Source organism: Pipistrellus hanaki (assembly GCF_964339955.1).
Source record: "Pipistrellus hanaki genome assembly, chromosome: 5".
Classification (NCBI taxonomy): domain Eukaryota; kingdom Metazoa; phylum Chordata; class Mammalia; order Chiroptera; family Vespertilionidae; genus Pipistrellus; species Pipistrellus hanaki.
This window is the reverse complement of record NC_140507.1, coordinates 92,835,603-92,852,459: the sequence shown is the minus strand read 5'-3', so window position 1 is coordinate 92,852,459 and position 16,857 is coordinate 92,835,603. Positions and strand designations below refer to the sequence as shown.

Below are 16,857 nucleotides of genomic sequence, written 5' to 3'. Positions count from 1 at the left end.
TCAGCACAGTCCAGAGCTTTTATCTCCTTCCCGCTAGGGAATGCCAGCCAGGAACTCAGCTGTCCCTTCTCTCCGGCTCCGTTCTCTCTGCGCACCCAATGTGTCTCCATACCTTAGGCTTTTACAGCTCCTTTGATTTTCCTTCTGGTTTGCTCTTTCCTTCTTGTTGTAGAATTTCCAGTCAGTCAACTTTTCTGTAGTTCTGGATAATGTCCACTTTATATTTTAGTTGTATTTTATTGAAATTGTTGTGTGAGGCTGCAGTTAGGCAGTTACCTATGCCGCCATCTTGGTTTCTCTCCTTAAAATATATTTTTTATTGATTTTAGGAAGGGAGAGGGAAGAGAGAGATAGAAACATCAATGATGAGAGAAAATCATTGATCGGCTGCCTCCTGCATGCCCCCTACTGAGGATTGAGCCTGAAACTCCATGTGCCCTTGACTGGAATGAAACCCAGGACCATTCAATCTACAGGCCAATGCTCTATCCACTGAGCCAAACCAGCTAGGGCCATGGGTGCATTTTAAACAAGCAGATTTCGCGCACACTAGAAATCTCCAAAACTTTTTGCTCATGTTCCCACTAAAGTAATTCTGAAAAAAACTATATATTCCACTTCCCATACATTTTTAAGTTGCCTTTTAGAGTTTTCATCACAACTTTAAATAGTTACAAAGAAAGTAGTTTTTAGGAGTTTAAAGATTATCATTTTAAAATATCAATATAACTGTCATCCTTAAATCAAACCTAAGGAAACTAAATACCAGAACTTTATATGCACAATCATTGACTTGAAAAATGGAGAAATAAATCCTTCTTTAACAGCTGGAAATTTTACATTATTCCTTTTCCTCCTTGAACCCTTATTTTCATTCCATTTCCATCATATATATTTATCTTTTCTTGTTGTTGTTAATCCTCACCCGAGTATACTTTTTCCATTGATTTTTAGAAAGAGAGTGGAAGGGAGGGAGGAGGGGGATCAAACCGGCAACCCAGGTAAAATGTGCTCTTGACCCAGAATCAAACCTGAGACCCTTCAATCTCTGGGCCAATGCTCTAAATACTGAGCAAACCACCCTTGGCCACATATATTTATCTTAATGAAACACAGTCATATACTTTAAATTCTTTTTTACTTCTTGCAACCAAGAAAAATAAATTGAAATGTTTTTGGAGTTTTTCCCCCCGGTGATTATAAAACTCTAAGCATTAGAAATTTTTATCATTATAATAAGTATTACATAATTGATTGAAATAAATATACAAGATTTAGTAAATAATTGATACAAAGCAAAATTCTATAGGAAATGTATCTCATGAGATGAATAAACATTTTCGTCTTTTAAGTTACTCATATAGCACAATGAAAATTATTTACACAAGGCTAGAATAAGAATGGAGTCAACATCAGTTCTTGTCCTATTTTTCATTTTCATAGATATAAGCTCTAATTAACCTTATTCACATAAAGATGCTGATGAGAATAAAAGAAATTTTGTTACAGAAAGTTTAATTATTTCAACATCTTCCAAGTTACACATCTAAAGTCACTAGAACACTTCTCCATGCGACTCTGTACCCGGGAATAAACAAGCTTAATGACATGTAAAATTTGTGAACTAAAAAATTATTCTCACCTACTCATCCTTCTTACACAATGGAGCTTCAGGTAGCCCCAAGGGAAAGAGCTACTCTTTCCTCTGCTGAAGGATAATTTTACATTGTTCTAAAAACCTGGAGCTTCCTCCTGAAACCTCACTGATTTACAACAACAGTCTCATTTACGTAACCCAAACATGTTACTCCCGAAATCTATTTTGCATTATAGAAACTAAGGCAAAATACTTAGATATAAAATATTTAGAAACCAAATGGAAGAGTAATTTATTACTCAGCTTGAAGGCAACACATGAGTAGGCTAGAGAAGATTTTGTAGCATCAAAGCAGAAATATTTTAGGCCAAACCCAAGATTTTAATATTTTCATTTAATAAAACCCAACCATCACAGTCATGTCTATAATTAGTCATTTGACTAGTAAGAGGCACATAGTCTTTAACAATAAACTTACTTGATCAAAGCGCAGAATAGGCTCATTGGCATTATTAAAACTGTACACTTCCACCATTCCGTCATCTCTCCCAACAAGCAAATCTTTAACTCCATCACCTATAATGTCAAAGCTGTCAACACACAAGATACCTTTAAAAATGAAAAGAGAAGTTATTAATAAAAATATTATAGTTAAGTTTAAGCCAAGTAAGAATTAAAAACTAGAATGGAGGAAAAAAAATCACTAAATAACTGAGCATAATCAGGTACCCATCCTTTTCTTTTCTCCCCATTCATCTATTTCTAAGGCTTTAAATATATTATAGTCTACAGGGCAAAGGTGCCCCAATTTCCACCTCCAGATCTGGCCTCTCTCCAGAGCTCCAGACTTATATAGCAAAGTCCCTCCTCAGCATCTTCTCTGAGACATCAGCACCTCAAACTTCCCAAGCCCCCGACAAAACTCTCCTGGCACCCCCTTTGCCACACGTCAATAATAATGCTCTTTCTCTAGTCTCTCCTCATCTCAGTCTGATACCACCTAGTTGCTCAGGCCAAAATTTAGACTACATTTCTAATTCTTCTCTTTTTTTTCTCACTTCCGCAACAAACACATTAGCAAATTCTATTAATGCTACCTACAACTTTCCATTTGCAACTATCATTAGCCTAGTCCAGGCTACTGTATCTCGAGCCTAGACCAGGAGAAATTATAACAACAACAACAAAATTTCCAAGCTAACTTCCGTGCTTCCAGTTTTCACCTGCTTCCTTCAAAATTCATTCTCCCTGGAGGGTTTTTTGTTTTGACTTCCCACTGCACTTAGATTAAAATTCAAACCTTTTCTAAGTCTCACAAAGACTTACATGATTCGGCCCTTCTCTACCTCTCTGATTTCTCTAAAGCCATGCTAAGGCATGTAGTCACACTGGTCTTCCAAATGCTTTTCAAATGAACCACATTTACCTCTGCCTCAAGTCTTCTGACCAACTCCTTCTCTTATCAATCATATCTGAGCTCAAATTTCACCATTTATAAGATACCTTCCATGACCACCCACTCAGTCTAAAAGAAACCTTCCTCCTTCTACCCATCATTCCCTGTTATATATTCTTCAGGTGACTACTTGAAGCTATCTTATTTGTTTATCCTTTGTCTCCCCTAACAAGTGTTTGTTGAAGGAATAAATACATGAATGAACGATGCTGTCCTTATCAATAGCCATCTCACTACCTACCAAGTTAGACATAAGTTACCCTTAGAATGTAAATATTCCTGAGAAAACAGGAATAGTTCCCTCAGCCACTGTACTTCTTTGCTTCAAACCAAGTTCTCCTAAATTCTAATGTATTCCTTACACCAAACAATGCAAAGTGGATTTGAGCTTAGAATGACATTATAAATGGACACTAGCCCATAAAAGCCAATCCATTCCAAATTACGATTAGCATGACTTATTTTTAACAAATTATATCAAAAATATGATAGATCCGATAAATAAACCAATAGTAAATACAGCTGAGGTAGCTCTGTGAATTGCCAAGTCTGCTATATACATACTCTGAATGAATAAAAGAGAATGAACTATATAATCTAGGATACTTTATGTAATAATTACCAAAATTTCAGAATCCGAACAACATAAAAAACATACCTCCCCTCTTTTTCTCATTTTGAATTTCCCACTTGTGTTTTGGCATGGGTGGAGTGATCTGAACGAGCCCAAGTTTTCCATCTGATGTTCCAAACAAAATGTCTTCTCCAGAGTCACCTAGTCATAGTTAAAGCCAACATATGCTTACCCCACAACTCATCTCTTTAAAATTAAAGTATTTATTTTCACATATATAGTTCACATATATTGACTTTCAGATAAAAATCTCATTTTAAAACTAATATATAAAGACAGAAAACTTAATTTGAGAAGATGGTTATATACTCACATAATTGTATAACCATTAGAGGTAAAACTCTTCCTTATCTAATTTTTAGATGTGAACACTCAAAATTAAGTTCAATAATCCATTACTGTTAGTGGCTGGCAAGTTGTCAGATAACAACCATCTCAGTTCTAGTTCAAGCTCCTTCCACAAGTTCCCATTTTCACTTGGTTAAACGATTAAGAACCTGAAATATCTTGACTTCACATAAGGCACTCTCTTATGATTGTGAAAAGTGAAATGCTGATTACCGCCATTTCCATTGTGTAGAGCTAAGACAGTAGGTGGGCCAGAAACTTCAATTTCAAACATCACATCTGATCCCTGAAGGAGAACAAGTATTTTAAAACAAACAGAATACAATATTTAATAAAAAAAAAAAAAAAGTTTTTTCTTTATTTTAAATCTTCATCTGAGGGTATGTTCTTTTTATTTTTAATTGATTTTTAGAGAGAGGCAGGGAGAGAGAAACATTAACTAGTTCCCTCTCATACGCACATGACCAGGGATCAAACCAGCAACCTAGGTATGTGACCTGATCTGGAATTGAACCCACAACCTTTTGGTGTACAGGATGACAGCTAACCAACTAAGCCACCCGGCCAGGGCCAGAATACAAATTTAAAGCAACATAGGCACTCAGAGATAACAGCAATACTCATAATGAACTCTGGAATAAAACTGCAGAAAAAATTAGGTTGCTAATATTAACTTGCATGTTAGCAATTTTGCATGTGTTAATCATTTTATTTTTAAATATATATATTTATTTCAGAGAAGGGAAAGGGAGAGAGAGAGAAATAGAAACATCAATGTTGAAAGAGAATCACTGATTGGCTGCCTCCTTCATGCCCCCTACTGGGGATTGAGCAGGCCTCTTGGGCATATTCCCTGACTGGGAATCAAATGGTGACCTCCTTCATTTTAAAATAAAATATATATAAAGTGTAATGATCCAGAAGATAAATCTTTAAAATATCCTCCACTTTCAATGTTTTTCATTTTAACTCCTCTGTTTGTCTGAAAAACTAACACTGGTCAGTTTTCCTGACAAAACTACCAGGAACATTTTGCTTCTCCCCTTTAACAAAGAGCACATTCAAACGTATGGACAGGCTTGAAGTTACTTCCTAGGAAAAGTTCTGGCCTTGTCTTTGGGTGTTTCCAAAACTCGTCCACTGAGAGGCAGCAGGACCTGCTATTTAGATAAGGAAACAAGTTAGGTCCTTTTGTCTTTTTTTCCATTTTGCCACTTGTAATGCTTTTATTTAGTGCATAGTAATTGTGAAACTCTAAAGAATGAGGCAGAGGTACTCATACTCACATGGAAAGAACAACTATGATAAATCACTCAATGATAAGAATTAGCAAAATTAGAGTAAAAATTTTAGATACATTTAGAATATATAAGAGAGCAATTTGCTTTATTTTTTATTTAAAACTAGAGGCCTGGTGCATGAATTTGTGCACAAGTGGGGTCCATTAGCCTAACCTGCAGGATCGAGCCAAAACCATCTCTCCAACATCCACCAAGGGGTCCCAGATTGTGAGAGGGTGCAGGCCAGGCCGAGGGACCCTACCAGTGCACGAACAGGGCCCAGGAGGGACATGGAGGTTGGTCAACCGCAGAGAGACTGAGGGAGGGCTCCAGGGCATGTCCGGCCCATCTCACTCAGTCCTAATGAACTGGACACCAGCAGTAAGCTAATCTTCCAATCGGAGTGTCTGCCCCCTGGTGGTCAGTGCATGTCATCCTGAGCAGTTGAGTGGCCTTAGCATATCATTAGCATATTATGCTTTGATTGGTTGAATGAATGACCAGACACTTAGCATATTAGGCTTTTATTATATAGGATAGCATTAAAAAATGTATAGACATCTACATATCCTATATAATAAAAGGCTAATATGCAAATTGACCAAGTAGTGGAATGACAAGTCACCATGACATGCACTGACCACTAGGAGGCAGATGCTCAATGCAGGAGCTGTTTCCTGGTGGTCAGTGGGGCACCACTCAGCCTGAAGTCAGACATCCCACGAAGGCCCCCAAACTGAGAGGGTGCAGGGACCCCCCCTCCCAGCACACAAATTTCATGCACCAGGCCTCTAGCAACTATACAAACAGAAAAGGTACCTCTGGTGCAGCAGCCGCCTAGCAAGGCAAACGGGGAGCAGGGAGAAGAGGAAAGACTACACCTTTTTGCTTTCCATAAAACCTGGGGGATTTTTTTCCCCTCTCCAATAAGCATATGGAGCTCTTCTTATAAACAGAGCAGAATCCTAGAATTCAGCCACATCAGTCTCTAATCAAGCACCAGCCAGCTCCTAAAACAAGTTAGGTCCTATTCAAAGGACTCCTATCTGGGAGCACGGTGTGGGAGAAATGAACCTCTCCGGTCTCTAGAATGACCTTCAATACTACTTTAATTCAGCTTGGAGAAAAATAAAACTTCCCAGAACCACTGGACTTCCCTTTCATACAAGGGCTGGTGCCAAGAAATGGCCATCTGGCCATTAAATCCAAGGGTGGCTCAGAATAAACAGCTCAACTTTCATTCAACTGCACTATCATCGGCCTGTTTCTGAACCAATTAATCCACCAGTTACATGTTATTTGCACTTATACTTTATTTTATGGGTCTCAGCATGTGTATTTTATTGAAAAGTTACTTTCTTTTCTAAAAGAATAATTTTATTGATTTTTAGAGAGAGAGGAATGGAGAAGGAGTGAAAAAAAAAAAACAACCATCAGTGTGAGAGCAGCTGCTATCTTCCACAGGGGACCGAGTCCACAACCTGGGCATGTACACTGACCCAGATTCGAACCAGCAACCTTTCAGTGCACGGGACGACACCCAACCAACGAGATCACATCGGCCAGGGCTAAAAAGTTCCTTTTAGGAAGACATAGTTGACATGATTATAACAGTTATTACTAGTAACAATGGCCGTAAGCAGCTGTTTTAGCCAATTATGGCTTTTAATTTTTCCCTCTATCATTCACTCATCTAACCAATATTTACTGAGTGCTTATTCTGTTCCATATACTGTCATAAACTGTAGGTAAACTCAAATGATGCAACCCTGGTCTCAATATCCACCGTTAAAGCCCAAGAACCTCTTCCCAAACCAGTTTCCTCCTTTAATTTTATTTGTTGGGAGAGGGGAGAGTTAGGGGGAATAAAAAAGGAAAAGAAAAACTGGGAAGGTTTTTTGTAGTGAAGGAATCCCATTCTGGCCCTAACTGATTTGGCTCAGTGGATAGAGTGTCAGCCTGCAGACTGAAGGGTCCGAAGTTTGATTCCAGTCAAGGGCATGTACCTTGGTTGCAGACACATCCTCAGTAGGAGGTGTGCAAGAGGCAGCTGATTGATGTTTCTCTCTCATCGATGTTTCTAACTCTCTATCCCTCTCCCTTCCTCTCTGTAAAAAAACAATAAAATATATTAAAAAAAAAAAAAAAAGGAACCCCATTCTGACTATATTAGCTCAGTGCGACGGGGGTAGGGGGTGGGGGGTAAGGGGGATAGGAAGGGGTGGGAGGAAGTGGGGGGGGGGGAAGCAGGAAATTACCCTTTTGTCCACATATGCCTCTCTAAAAACTTACCAAAGATCTGAACACATTTGCCTTAAGTAAACAAAATTAATTATAAATTAAAGCATTTTTTTTAAATTTCCAGATATAATTTTAATTAGGACATTTAAAATGGTAGTAACCACTAAAATAATTTATCTTAAGTAGATATTATTTATCAATAGTTATTTATCTAGCCGAAACCGGTTTGGCTCAGTGGAAGAGCGTCGGTCTGGAGACTGCGAGGTCCCGGGTTCGATTCCGGTCAAGGGCATGTACCTTGGTTTCGGGCACATCCCCGGTAGGGGGTGTGCAAGAAGCAGCTGACCGATGTTTCTCTCTCATCAATGTGTCTAGCTCTCTATCTCTCTTCCTTCCTCTCTGTAAAAAAATCACTAAAATATATTTAAAAAATAGTTATTTATCTAATAATGAAAAATTATAAAGATGCAAATAGCAACCTGTAACACTCGGAGGAGTCTGTCCTGGCAGGCCAGCACCGGGGTGATTTGAGGGAGTCTCTCCACGGGGAGGCAGATGACATCGTTGATTTTGTCCCCAGAAAGGTAATAATGCTGGTCTCTGCAGTCACAATAATGGCTGTAGATATAACTCGCACTGAGAAAGAGGTCTGAACCAGATATGTGCCTGAGAACAAGAAAAGTACCTTAAAACATCCATATTTTTAAAAATAAGCATAAAAAATTAATGTTTTTGCACATGTAAAAATAAACACTTATTTATCTGGTGTTACTATCATTTTATCACAAACTTAAACATGTTTTTTCATCTCTCCCCACTTAATTTCTAGCTTTTTGGTATAACACTGATTTTGAAAACTGAAAACAAAGACAAGATAATGATAATCATCTATATCTGAAGATAAATGTGTCAAAAGTAATTGGTTTTGAATGCACACTATGTGCAAAGCACTGCCCTAAGTGATTTACACGTATTAGCTCAATCCTCGAACTGTGTAAACTAAGGACCATTACCATCCCTTTTTACAGGGGAATAATAAAGTGTTAAATAACTTGCCTCATGGTGCACACCTTGTAGACAGTGGAGTGGATTGCAACTCAGGTAGTTTTTAATGCTAGCGTTAGCTTTCTTACTACAATACCGTATTGCTAGGCTATTTGAAATGAATCCACTTTAAATGATAACAGTGGGGAAAATGCCTTCATCAGAATTTTATCTTGACAAAAGAAATGAAAACAAGTGCATTTCAAACTATATTTATTACAATTTAGGCAATAATCACAACTATGTTCTAAATTGCAAGACTGAATCCAGTTTTCAGCGGAGGAGCTGAAGTTTTTTGAAAAAATTGATAAGACTACTGTGTATCTTCCACTTCTGCTATTACCATGCGATCATAAAGAGGTTACTGAGGTTTTTTTTTTTTTATAAATTTTTAATTTTTTATATTTTATTGATTTCAGAGAGGAAGGAGAGGGAGAGAGATATATATAGAAACATCAATGATGAGAGTCATTGATCGGCTGCCTCCTGCACGGCCCCTCCTGGGGATTGGGCCCATAGCCCAGGCATGTGCACTCAACAGGAATTACACGTGGGACCCTTCAGTCTGCAGGCTGATGCTCTGTCCACTGAGCCAAACAAGTTAGGGCTACTGAGGTTTTACTTGAACGATTCACCTACTCGCCTCTAAGGTGTACTTAAAACTTTTTGATACTAAGATTATTCCTTACCCTATAATGATCCTCATTGATTTTCTCTTCTTTAATTATTGCTTAGGTGGCCTTACTTTGTGACACTGAAACTTATTTCTATCCACCTAATGAAATTCCACATCTTTTTTTATTTGAAATTTCATTTTGAAATACATCTGCATTATATTTGCATTACATTGTCCAACTACTACTTGGCAATCACTATTTGATGACCAAAGTGAGATACATGGAAATGTTAAGCCAGGAGGCATGTGGGAGTGGTAACTTATTGAATATTTTTAAGTTATAGCCTTGTTTTCTTATGCAATCTTATAAAAATGTGGATTTTCAGGTAATTTTTCAAAAATTAAGTAAACAGCCTTTTCATCCACCTCTACCACTCCAGTAAAAACAGTTTAAAAACCAGACACCTAGCCCCAGCCAGTGTGGCTCAATGGGTGAGTGTCAGCCCGTGGACTGAAGGGTTCTGGGATCTATTTTAGTCAGGGGCACGTACCTTGGATGCAGGTTCAATCGCAGGCCTGGTCAGGGTGTGTGCAGAAGGCAACCAATTAATGTAGCTCTCATATCGATGTTTCTCTCTCTGTCTCTCCCCCTCCCTTCCACTCTCTCTAAAAAAGAAATGCCCAGCTGGTGTGGCTCAGTGGTTGAGCGTGGACGTATGAACCAGGAAGTCATGGTTCGATTCCTGGTCAGGGCACATTCATGGGTTGCAGGCTCAATTCCCAGTAGGAAGTATGCAGGAGCAGCTGATTAATGATTGTCTCCCATCATTGATGTTTCTCTCCCTCCTTTTCCCTTCCTCTCTGAAACCAATAAAAATATACTTTAAAAAAATAAAAACTAGACTCCTTATTGCAAAATAGTCATGGGTATATAGAGTACAGTATAGGGAATGTAGTCAGCAATGTTGTGAGAACTATGCATGGCCCCAGGCAGCCACTGGAAATGTTGCGGGGAGCACTCTGTGAAGTACTATATAACTATCTGAGCACTATGATATACACCTGAAACTAATACAAAATAACGTGAAATATAAACTGTAATTGAAAAATAAAATTAGTCCAGCTGGTGTGGCTCAGTGGTTGAACATCGACCTATGAAAAGTCCCAGGAGGTCCCAGGTTCGATTCCCAGTCAGGGCACGTGCGTGGGTTGCAGGCTCCATCCTCAGTGGGGGGCCTGCAGGAGGCAGCCGATCAATGATCCTCTCCCATCACTGATGTTTCTGTCTCTCTCTCCCTCTCCCTAACTCCCTGAAATCAATAAAAATATTAAAAAAAGAAAAAGAAAAATTAAAAAAAACACTAGACTCCTTATCATCCCAACTCTGTCCACATACCTTTTTTTAAAATACATTTTTAAAAATATATTTTATTGATTTTTTACAGAGAGGAAGAGAGAGAGGGATAGAGAGTTAGAAAAATCGATGAGAGAGAAACATCGATCAGCTGCCAGTAGGGGGTGTGCCCACAACCAAGGTTGGAATCGAACCCGGGACCTTTCAGTCCGCAGGCGATGCTCTATCCACTGAGCCAAACCAGTTTCAGCATACATTTTTATTTTAAATAAGATAAAATTGTCTGCCTCTTGCATTCCTCTCCTCCCCGCAAAGGGGATTCAGCCTGGACTCTGGGCATGTGCCCTTGACTGAAATCAAACCTGGGACCTTTCAGTCCACAGGCAGACACTTAATCCACTGAGCCAAACCAGATAGGGCTCCACACAGCTTTCCAAGTGTGGAGGTATGCTAATAATTACTGTATTATTTGATTGTTGTATTTCACAATCCTCATTGGCCATGTCTATCTACAAAAGCATTTCAAAAGTATTGTATTTTGCTAAAGCACTGAAGTACTTCCACCTCATTGTTCACTTCTTATCTAATCTCACCAAGCTCAAGTTCTCCAGCCCTGAAGTCAGGGTATGCGAGTATACAGAACTCTGGACTAAATCAGTGCTTTTCGAACCGAGGTCTGGCTGCTTACACATAGTGGCTGCATCAGATTCAGATGAAGAACTGTTTTCTTTAATCTACTCCTAATAATTCTGATTCTGCAGGTACAACATAGGACAAGGAATCTCTCTTTTTAAGATAATTAATTAATTAAAATATATTTTAAAAATTAATTTCAGAGAGGAAAGGAGAGGGAGAGAAACAGAAACATCAATGATGAGAGAGAATCATTGATTGGCTGCCTCCTACATTCCCCTTACTGGGGATCAAGCTACAATCTAGGCAACCAGGACATGTGCTTGATGGGAATTAACCCTGTCCTCCTAGTTCATAGGCCAAAGCTCAAGCAATGGGCCATGCTGGCCAGGCAAAGAATCTCTTGATTCAAGTTTCTAGGGGCTTCTCCTAAGTAGCAGGTTTGAGAAACAGTAGATGAGATTGAACTTTAAAGATCTTTCCAAGATTCAAAATCTAAAGTTTTAACTGCATCAGGAAACCACTGAAAGAGCTATTTTTCACTTAGAGTCTTACCTGATTCACCTAAAATTATACCATATTGGTAGTCATCAACTTTGACGGCTAGCCTTCTAAGAAAATGATGCTACCTTGAAATTGGAACTATCAGAGACAGCAAACAAACAGAAACTAAAATATCTAGAGATTTCTTCCACTTTTTTCTTTTATCCCTTGATTATAAATCATAACTGAGTCAACCAGTCAAAAATAAATGTAGTTCAGCTGGCATGGCTCAGTGGTTGAGCATCAACCTATGAACTAGGAGGTCACAGTTAGATTCTCGGTCAGGGCACATGACTGGGTTGCAGGCTTGATCCCCAATGTGAGGCATGAAGGAGGCAGCTGATCAATGATACCTTCTCATCATTGATGTTTCTATCTTTCTCCTCCCTGCTTTTCTGAAATCAATAAAATATATTAAAAGAAAACAGAATAAATGTATAAATACTATAAAAGCCTTAACAAGAAAACATTTCAATAACCCACTGATTTTATATTGATTCAAGGTCAAATTTAATTTCCAAATAAATAAAATACATTTAGTCAATTTTATTTCCCAGAAAACCTGTTTCGATATGATACTTAATCAAATGTTTGTCACCTTTCCAAGACATTAAAAATGTAAAAAGAAATATTAAAGAAGAGAATAAACATACATAGCTTTAATGCTTTCAGTGAGGTTTGTTTCAAAAGAGAGGAACTGTTTTCCTCTTTTTGTGAAGCCTCGAATCTCGGATCCTGCAGCAACAAAAATTTTCTCCTGGGGTGTGTTAAGAATGCCTCCTAGCTCCAGTCTTGCAATCTTCTGCCCTGGTAAAGTCTTGAACACTGCCTACAGGAATCATTGGGATGAAATTAAGTAGACAAAGTTACTAAAAGCATTTTCTTTTATTGTAAATATGCTGGGATTATAAATTTACAAAAATATTATAGTTCTACTATAGAAAAATACTTTTAGATGCAAATGATTTCAGTAGGTCTTCTGGGTTTTGGGTTTTTTTGGGTTTTTTTTTGTGTGTTTTTTTTTTTGCTAAATATCTTAAAATTTTGTAATATTTTTCCTACACATATTTCAGTGACATCATTAAAATCTAAACCCTTGCAACTCAAAGTATTATAGAGTTCACTGAACAGCGGCATTCCATCACTACTTGGTAAAAAGTGCAGAATCTCAGGCCCAACCCCGATCTATAGATGAGAATCTGCATTTTCACAAGAGTAACATGCTGTTACACTAAATCTTTTGAAAACGAACCTCTCTAGTTTCTTTATAATTTTTATAAATGTCAGTAGTATAAATAACTACATACTTATTACTTCTCTATTAAGTGGGAAATAACATTGGTAAAAATTTCTTCCTTATTTTCTATTTTATTACTGGCATCAGATTCTTCTCTACTGTGACTTTAAAATATCTGAGAGGATGCCCTAGCTGGTTTGGCTCAGTGGATAGAGCGCAGGCCTACAGACCGAAGGGTCCCAGGTTCAGGATTGATCAAGGGAATATACCTCACTTGCAGGCTCCTCCCTGGGCAGGGCAGAAGGCAACCAATTGATGTGTTTCTCTCACATTGGTATTTCGCTCTGTTTCCCTCTCTCTTTCACTCTTTCTAAAAATCAATGGAAAAATATCCTCAGGTGAGGATTTAAAAAAATAATAATAATAAAAATAAAACATCTGAGAGTTTATGTGAATAATGGAAATATAATTTTTCTGATAGTTTTCACTTTATCTTTTTGTAAATCCCATATAAAGTATAATGAATATTAGACTTCCCATCTCAAACTCATTACTTATAAATTATGATCTGTGGATATGATATTGATTAGGTTACATGAAGTGGCAAAGGTGATGGACAGTCACTCCATGAACACTATGTTATGTAAGCCTGCATCTTAGAGACTTGGCAGGTTTTCCTGCTGCTCCGAGCAATAGGTCACATGCTGTGAGAGGGCCCGGGAGAGCAGCCCACAGCAAGGAACTGCGGGGCCTCCAGAAGTTGGGACACCCCCCCTTCCGGCTTACAGACAGCAATAAGGTGGGGCCTCAGTCCTTCAATAGCAAGGAACTGAATTTTGCCGAAAACCCGGAGTTTAGAAACAGGATTTTGGGCTCTGGGAAGGAGAAGGCCTGGCTGACGTCTCTATTGCAGCCATGAGAAATTCTGAGCCCAGACTCCTGACCCAGGAAAACTGAGATAATAAATGTGTGTTGTTTTAAGTCCCTAAGTTTGCAGTAATTTACTACTCAGCACACAAAACTAATAAATCACCGCAGGCTGCCAAAGGTGTTTTATGAACAGCCGACAAATGACTCTTGTGCTGTCTGTAGCCTCGTACTTCATATAACTATTTTCCTCACAACCCATTTTTCATTGAACTTTAGAAAATTTTTAACCTAGAATTATTCAATAAATGGTGTGTTTCTCTTTTGAAATTACTGTTTCCCCTAAAAATGCTGTACATACCACTGCTTCTCCTTTCTTCATGCCAAAGCACAAAACTACCCCTTCATGATCTCCAATAACCACCTGTAATAGATTGAAAAGAATCTACAATTATTATTATTATTATTATTATTATTATTATTATTTCCTATTAACTATATATGGAGGAAACAACATTCTCAATATATAAATGTGATTTTAAAAGCAGAAATCAGAAAATCTAGGACACCCCCTCAAAAATTAATCCTCCAAAGAATCATAGGAAAGGCTAACTAGAAGACCATGGAGAGTGGTTATGGAAGGAGGTGGTCATATGTTCTGTTCCTACAATGTAAAAGCACAAGAGAATAGGGACAGAGATGGCAGGGAGGTCATTTCCTTTTTTCTTAACTGAAGCATAAGAACATTTTAAGATTAATTTTCAAAACATTACCAAATAAACTGTGACTCACTGATTTGATATTTTTTAAGCTTTTTTATTTTTTATTTTATTTTATTTTATTTTTTTATTGATTTTTTTACAGAGGAAGGGAGAGAGATAGAGAGCTAGAAACGTCGATGAGAGAGAAACATCGACCAGCCGCCTCCTGCACACCCCCCACCGGGGATGTGCCCGCAGCCAATGTACATGCCCTTGACCGGAATGGAACCTGGGACCTTTCAGTCCGCAGAACGATGCTCTACCACTGAGCTAAACCGGTTTCGGCTATTTTTTAAGCTTTTTTAATGGAAAATTTTCAACATATGCAAATGTACACAGAATAACATAATGAATTCACATGTATCCATCACCCAGCTCTAGCAATGAACAATTATCCAATGTGGCCAATGAATTACTCTGAAATAAATAGAAAAATAAGTAGAAAGGGAGATTTTAACATCTCTTTCTCAGCAACTGATCAAGAAGACAAAAGAAATAGATTATAAAAACAATTACTTTTGATCTAATATATAAGCATCCTATATAATAAAACCCTAATTTTCAAATCAACCGAACTGTGGAATGACCTGCAGAACAACCAGTCACTATCACATGCACTGATCACCAGGGGGCAGATGCTCAACACAGGCGCTGCCCCCAGCCTGCAGGCCCTGATCATTGCTGGGGGTGGGGGTGGGGAGGAGGTACCACCAGGGCAGCCAATGCAGGTGTGAGCAGGGGCCCTAATCACACTGCTGGTCACCCCACTGATCAGCCCTGGTCACCGGGTAGGCCTAGGAAGCCTATCCGTGCATGAATCTTGTGCACTGGGCTTCTTGTCTATTTATATATGTAGGAGTGTGTGTGTGTGTGTGTGTGTTTGCGTAAATAAATAAGTCACTCATTCCAAGAATCCTAGTATAAATGTTCTTTTCAAGCATAAAATTGGCCTACTATTAGGATATAAAATGAATCTCAAATATAGTAACGTTGATATTGTGTAGACTTTGTTCTTAAGCCATGATTCTTAACTTTCTACAGGGAATCACAAACCCCTTTGTGTATTTGATGAAAATGTGGACTTTCTCCCTAGAGCAATGAGCATTCACAAATAATTATGTGCACATTTTCAGATTCATAGATCTTTGAAAAGATGAAAAAACACATATTTAAAGTTTTGATTTTTTGACAATACACTACTCAAGAATTTGTACAACAATCTATTACAAATTCTTGAGTAGTTGTATTATTCCTAAATGGGTTCCTAGACAGATGGAAGTCAACAAGAACCTTTTAGGGAAATAACATCAGTAACCTGTAATCTCCATCATCAAATGAGAGTTAAGGGGAAAACAATCTAGTTTCATGTAAGAATGTCATTGATAAAGCAATAAAAATAATTAAATCTTATTAAATCGGGACCCTTGAATACATGCCTTTTTAATATTTAGTGTGAAAAAATAGGAAGTGTGCATTAAACATGTCTGCTGTATTCACAAAAAGCACTTCTATAATTGTTTGAGTGATGAGGGACACTATCCATTTTTTTTTTTTCAAGAAACAACATTTTTTAAAAAATATATTTTATTGATTTTTCACAGAGAGGAAGGGAGAGGGATAGAAAGCTAGAAACAGCGATGAGAGAGATACATCAACCAGCTGCCTCCTGCACACCCCCCACCGGGGATGTGCCCACAACGAATGTACATGCCCTTGACTGGAATCGAACCTGGGACCTTTCAGTCAGCAGACCGACGCTCTATCCACTGAGCCAAACCACTTTCTGCTCAAAAAACAACATTTTTAACAATGAAAGAATAACCAGCAATTGTTGTTATTAACACACAAGTATTTCATGGACTTAAACTGACAGAAGTGAGCTTATTATTTCAAAGGAAAACCACTGACAATATTTGCTAATATGGTGAAGTTTGAGCTTTCAAGTAAAAATCAGTATTTTGGAAAACTTGTATCTGCCACTGTGAGACTGATAGCTTCAAAATTCTTAACTTTTCTGATGAGATCAGCAACACCAATAAATGTGACATGTTGTATGTTTTTTACTGATTTAGAGAGAGAGAGGAAGGAAAGAAGGAGAAACATTGACCAATTGTGAATAGTGGACCTTTAGGTGCACGGGGCAACACTTAACCAACTAAACCACACCGGCTAGGGCTAAATGTGATATGTTTGATATCCTACCTAATAAATGAGTAATATGTAAATTAACCATCACTCCACTACAT

General features: G+C 38.0%; 1 protein-coding gene across 1 annotated transcript in view; it reads right to left on the bottom strand.

Moving 5' to 3' along the window:
- The window catches only part of BBS7 (Bardet-Biedl syndrome 7), a 50,626-nt gene that overhangs the window by 30,250 nt on the left and 3,519 nt on the right, over positions 1-16,857 (bottom strand). The window contains exons 3-8 of the mRNA XM_084885221.1: positions 14,212-14,274; positions 12,400-12,575; positions 8,036-8,222; positions 4,249-4,321; positions 3,712-3,828; positions 2,076-2,206 (exon numbers count right to left, since the gene is read on the bottom strand). Of these exons, the coding sequence (XP_084741347.1) occupies positions 2,076-2,206; positions 3,712-3,828; positions 4,249-4,321; positions 8,036-8,222; positions 12,400-12,575; positions 14,212-14,274 (747 nt within the window). The remainder of the gene's footprint in view (positions 1-2,075; positions 2,207-3,711; positions 3,829-4,248; positions 4,322-8,035; positions 8,223-12,399; positions 12,576-14,211; positions 14,275-16,857) is intronic.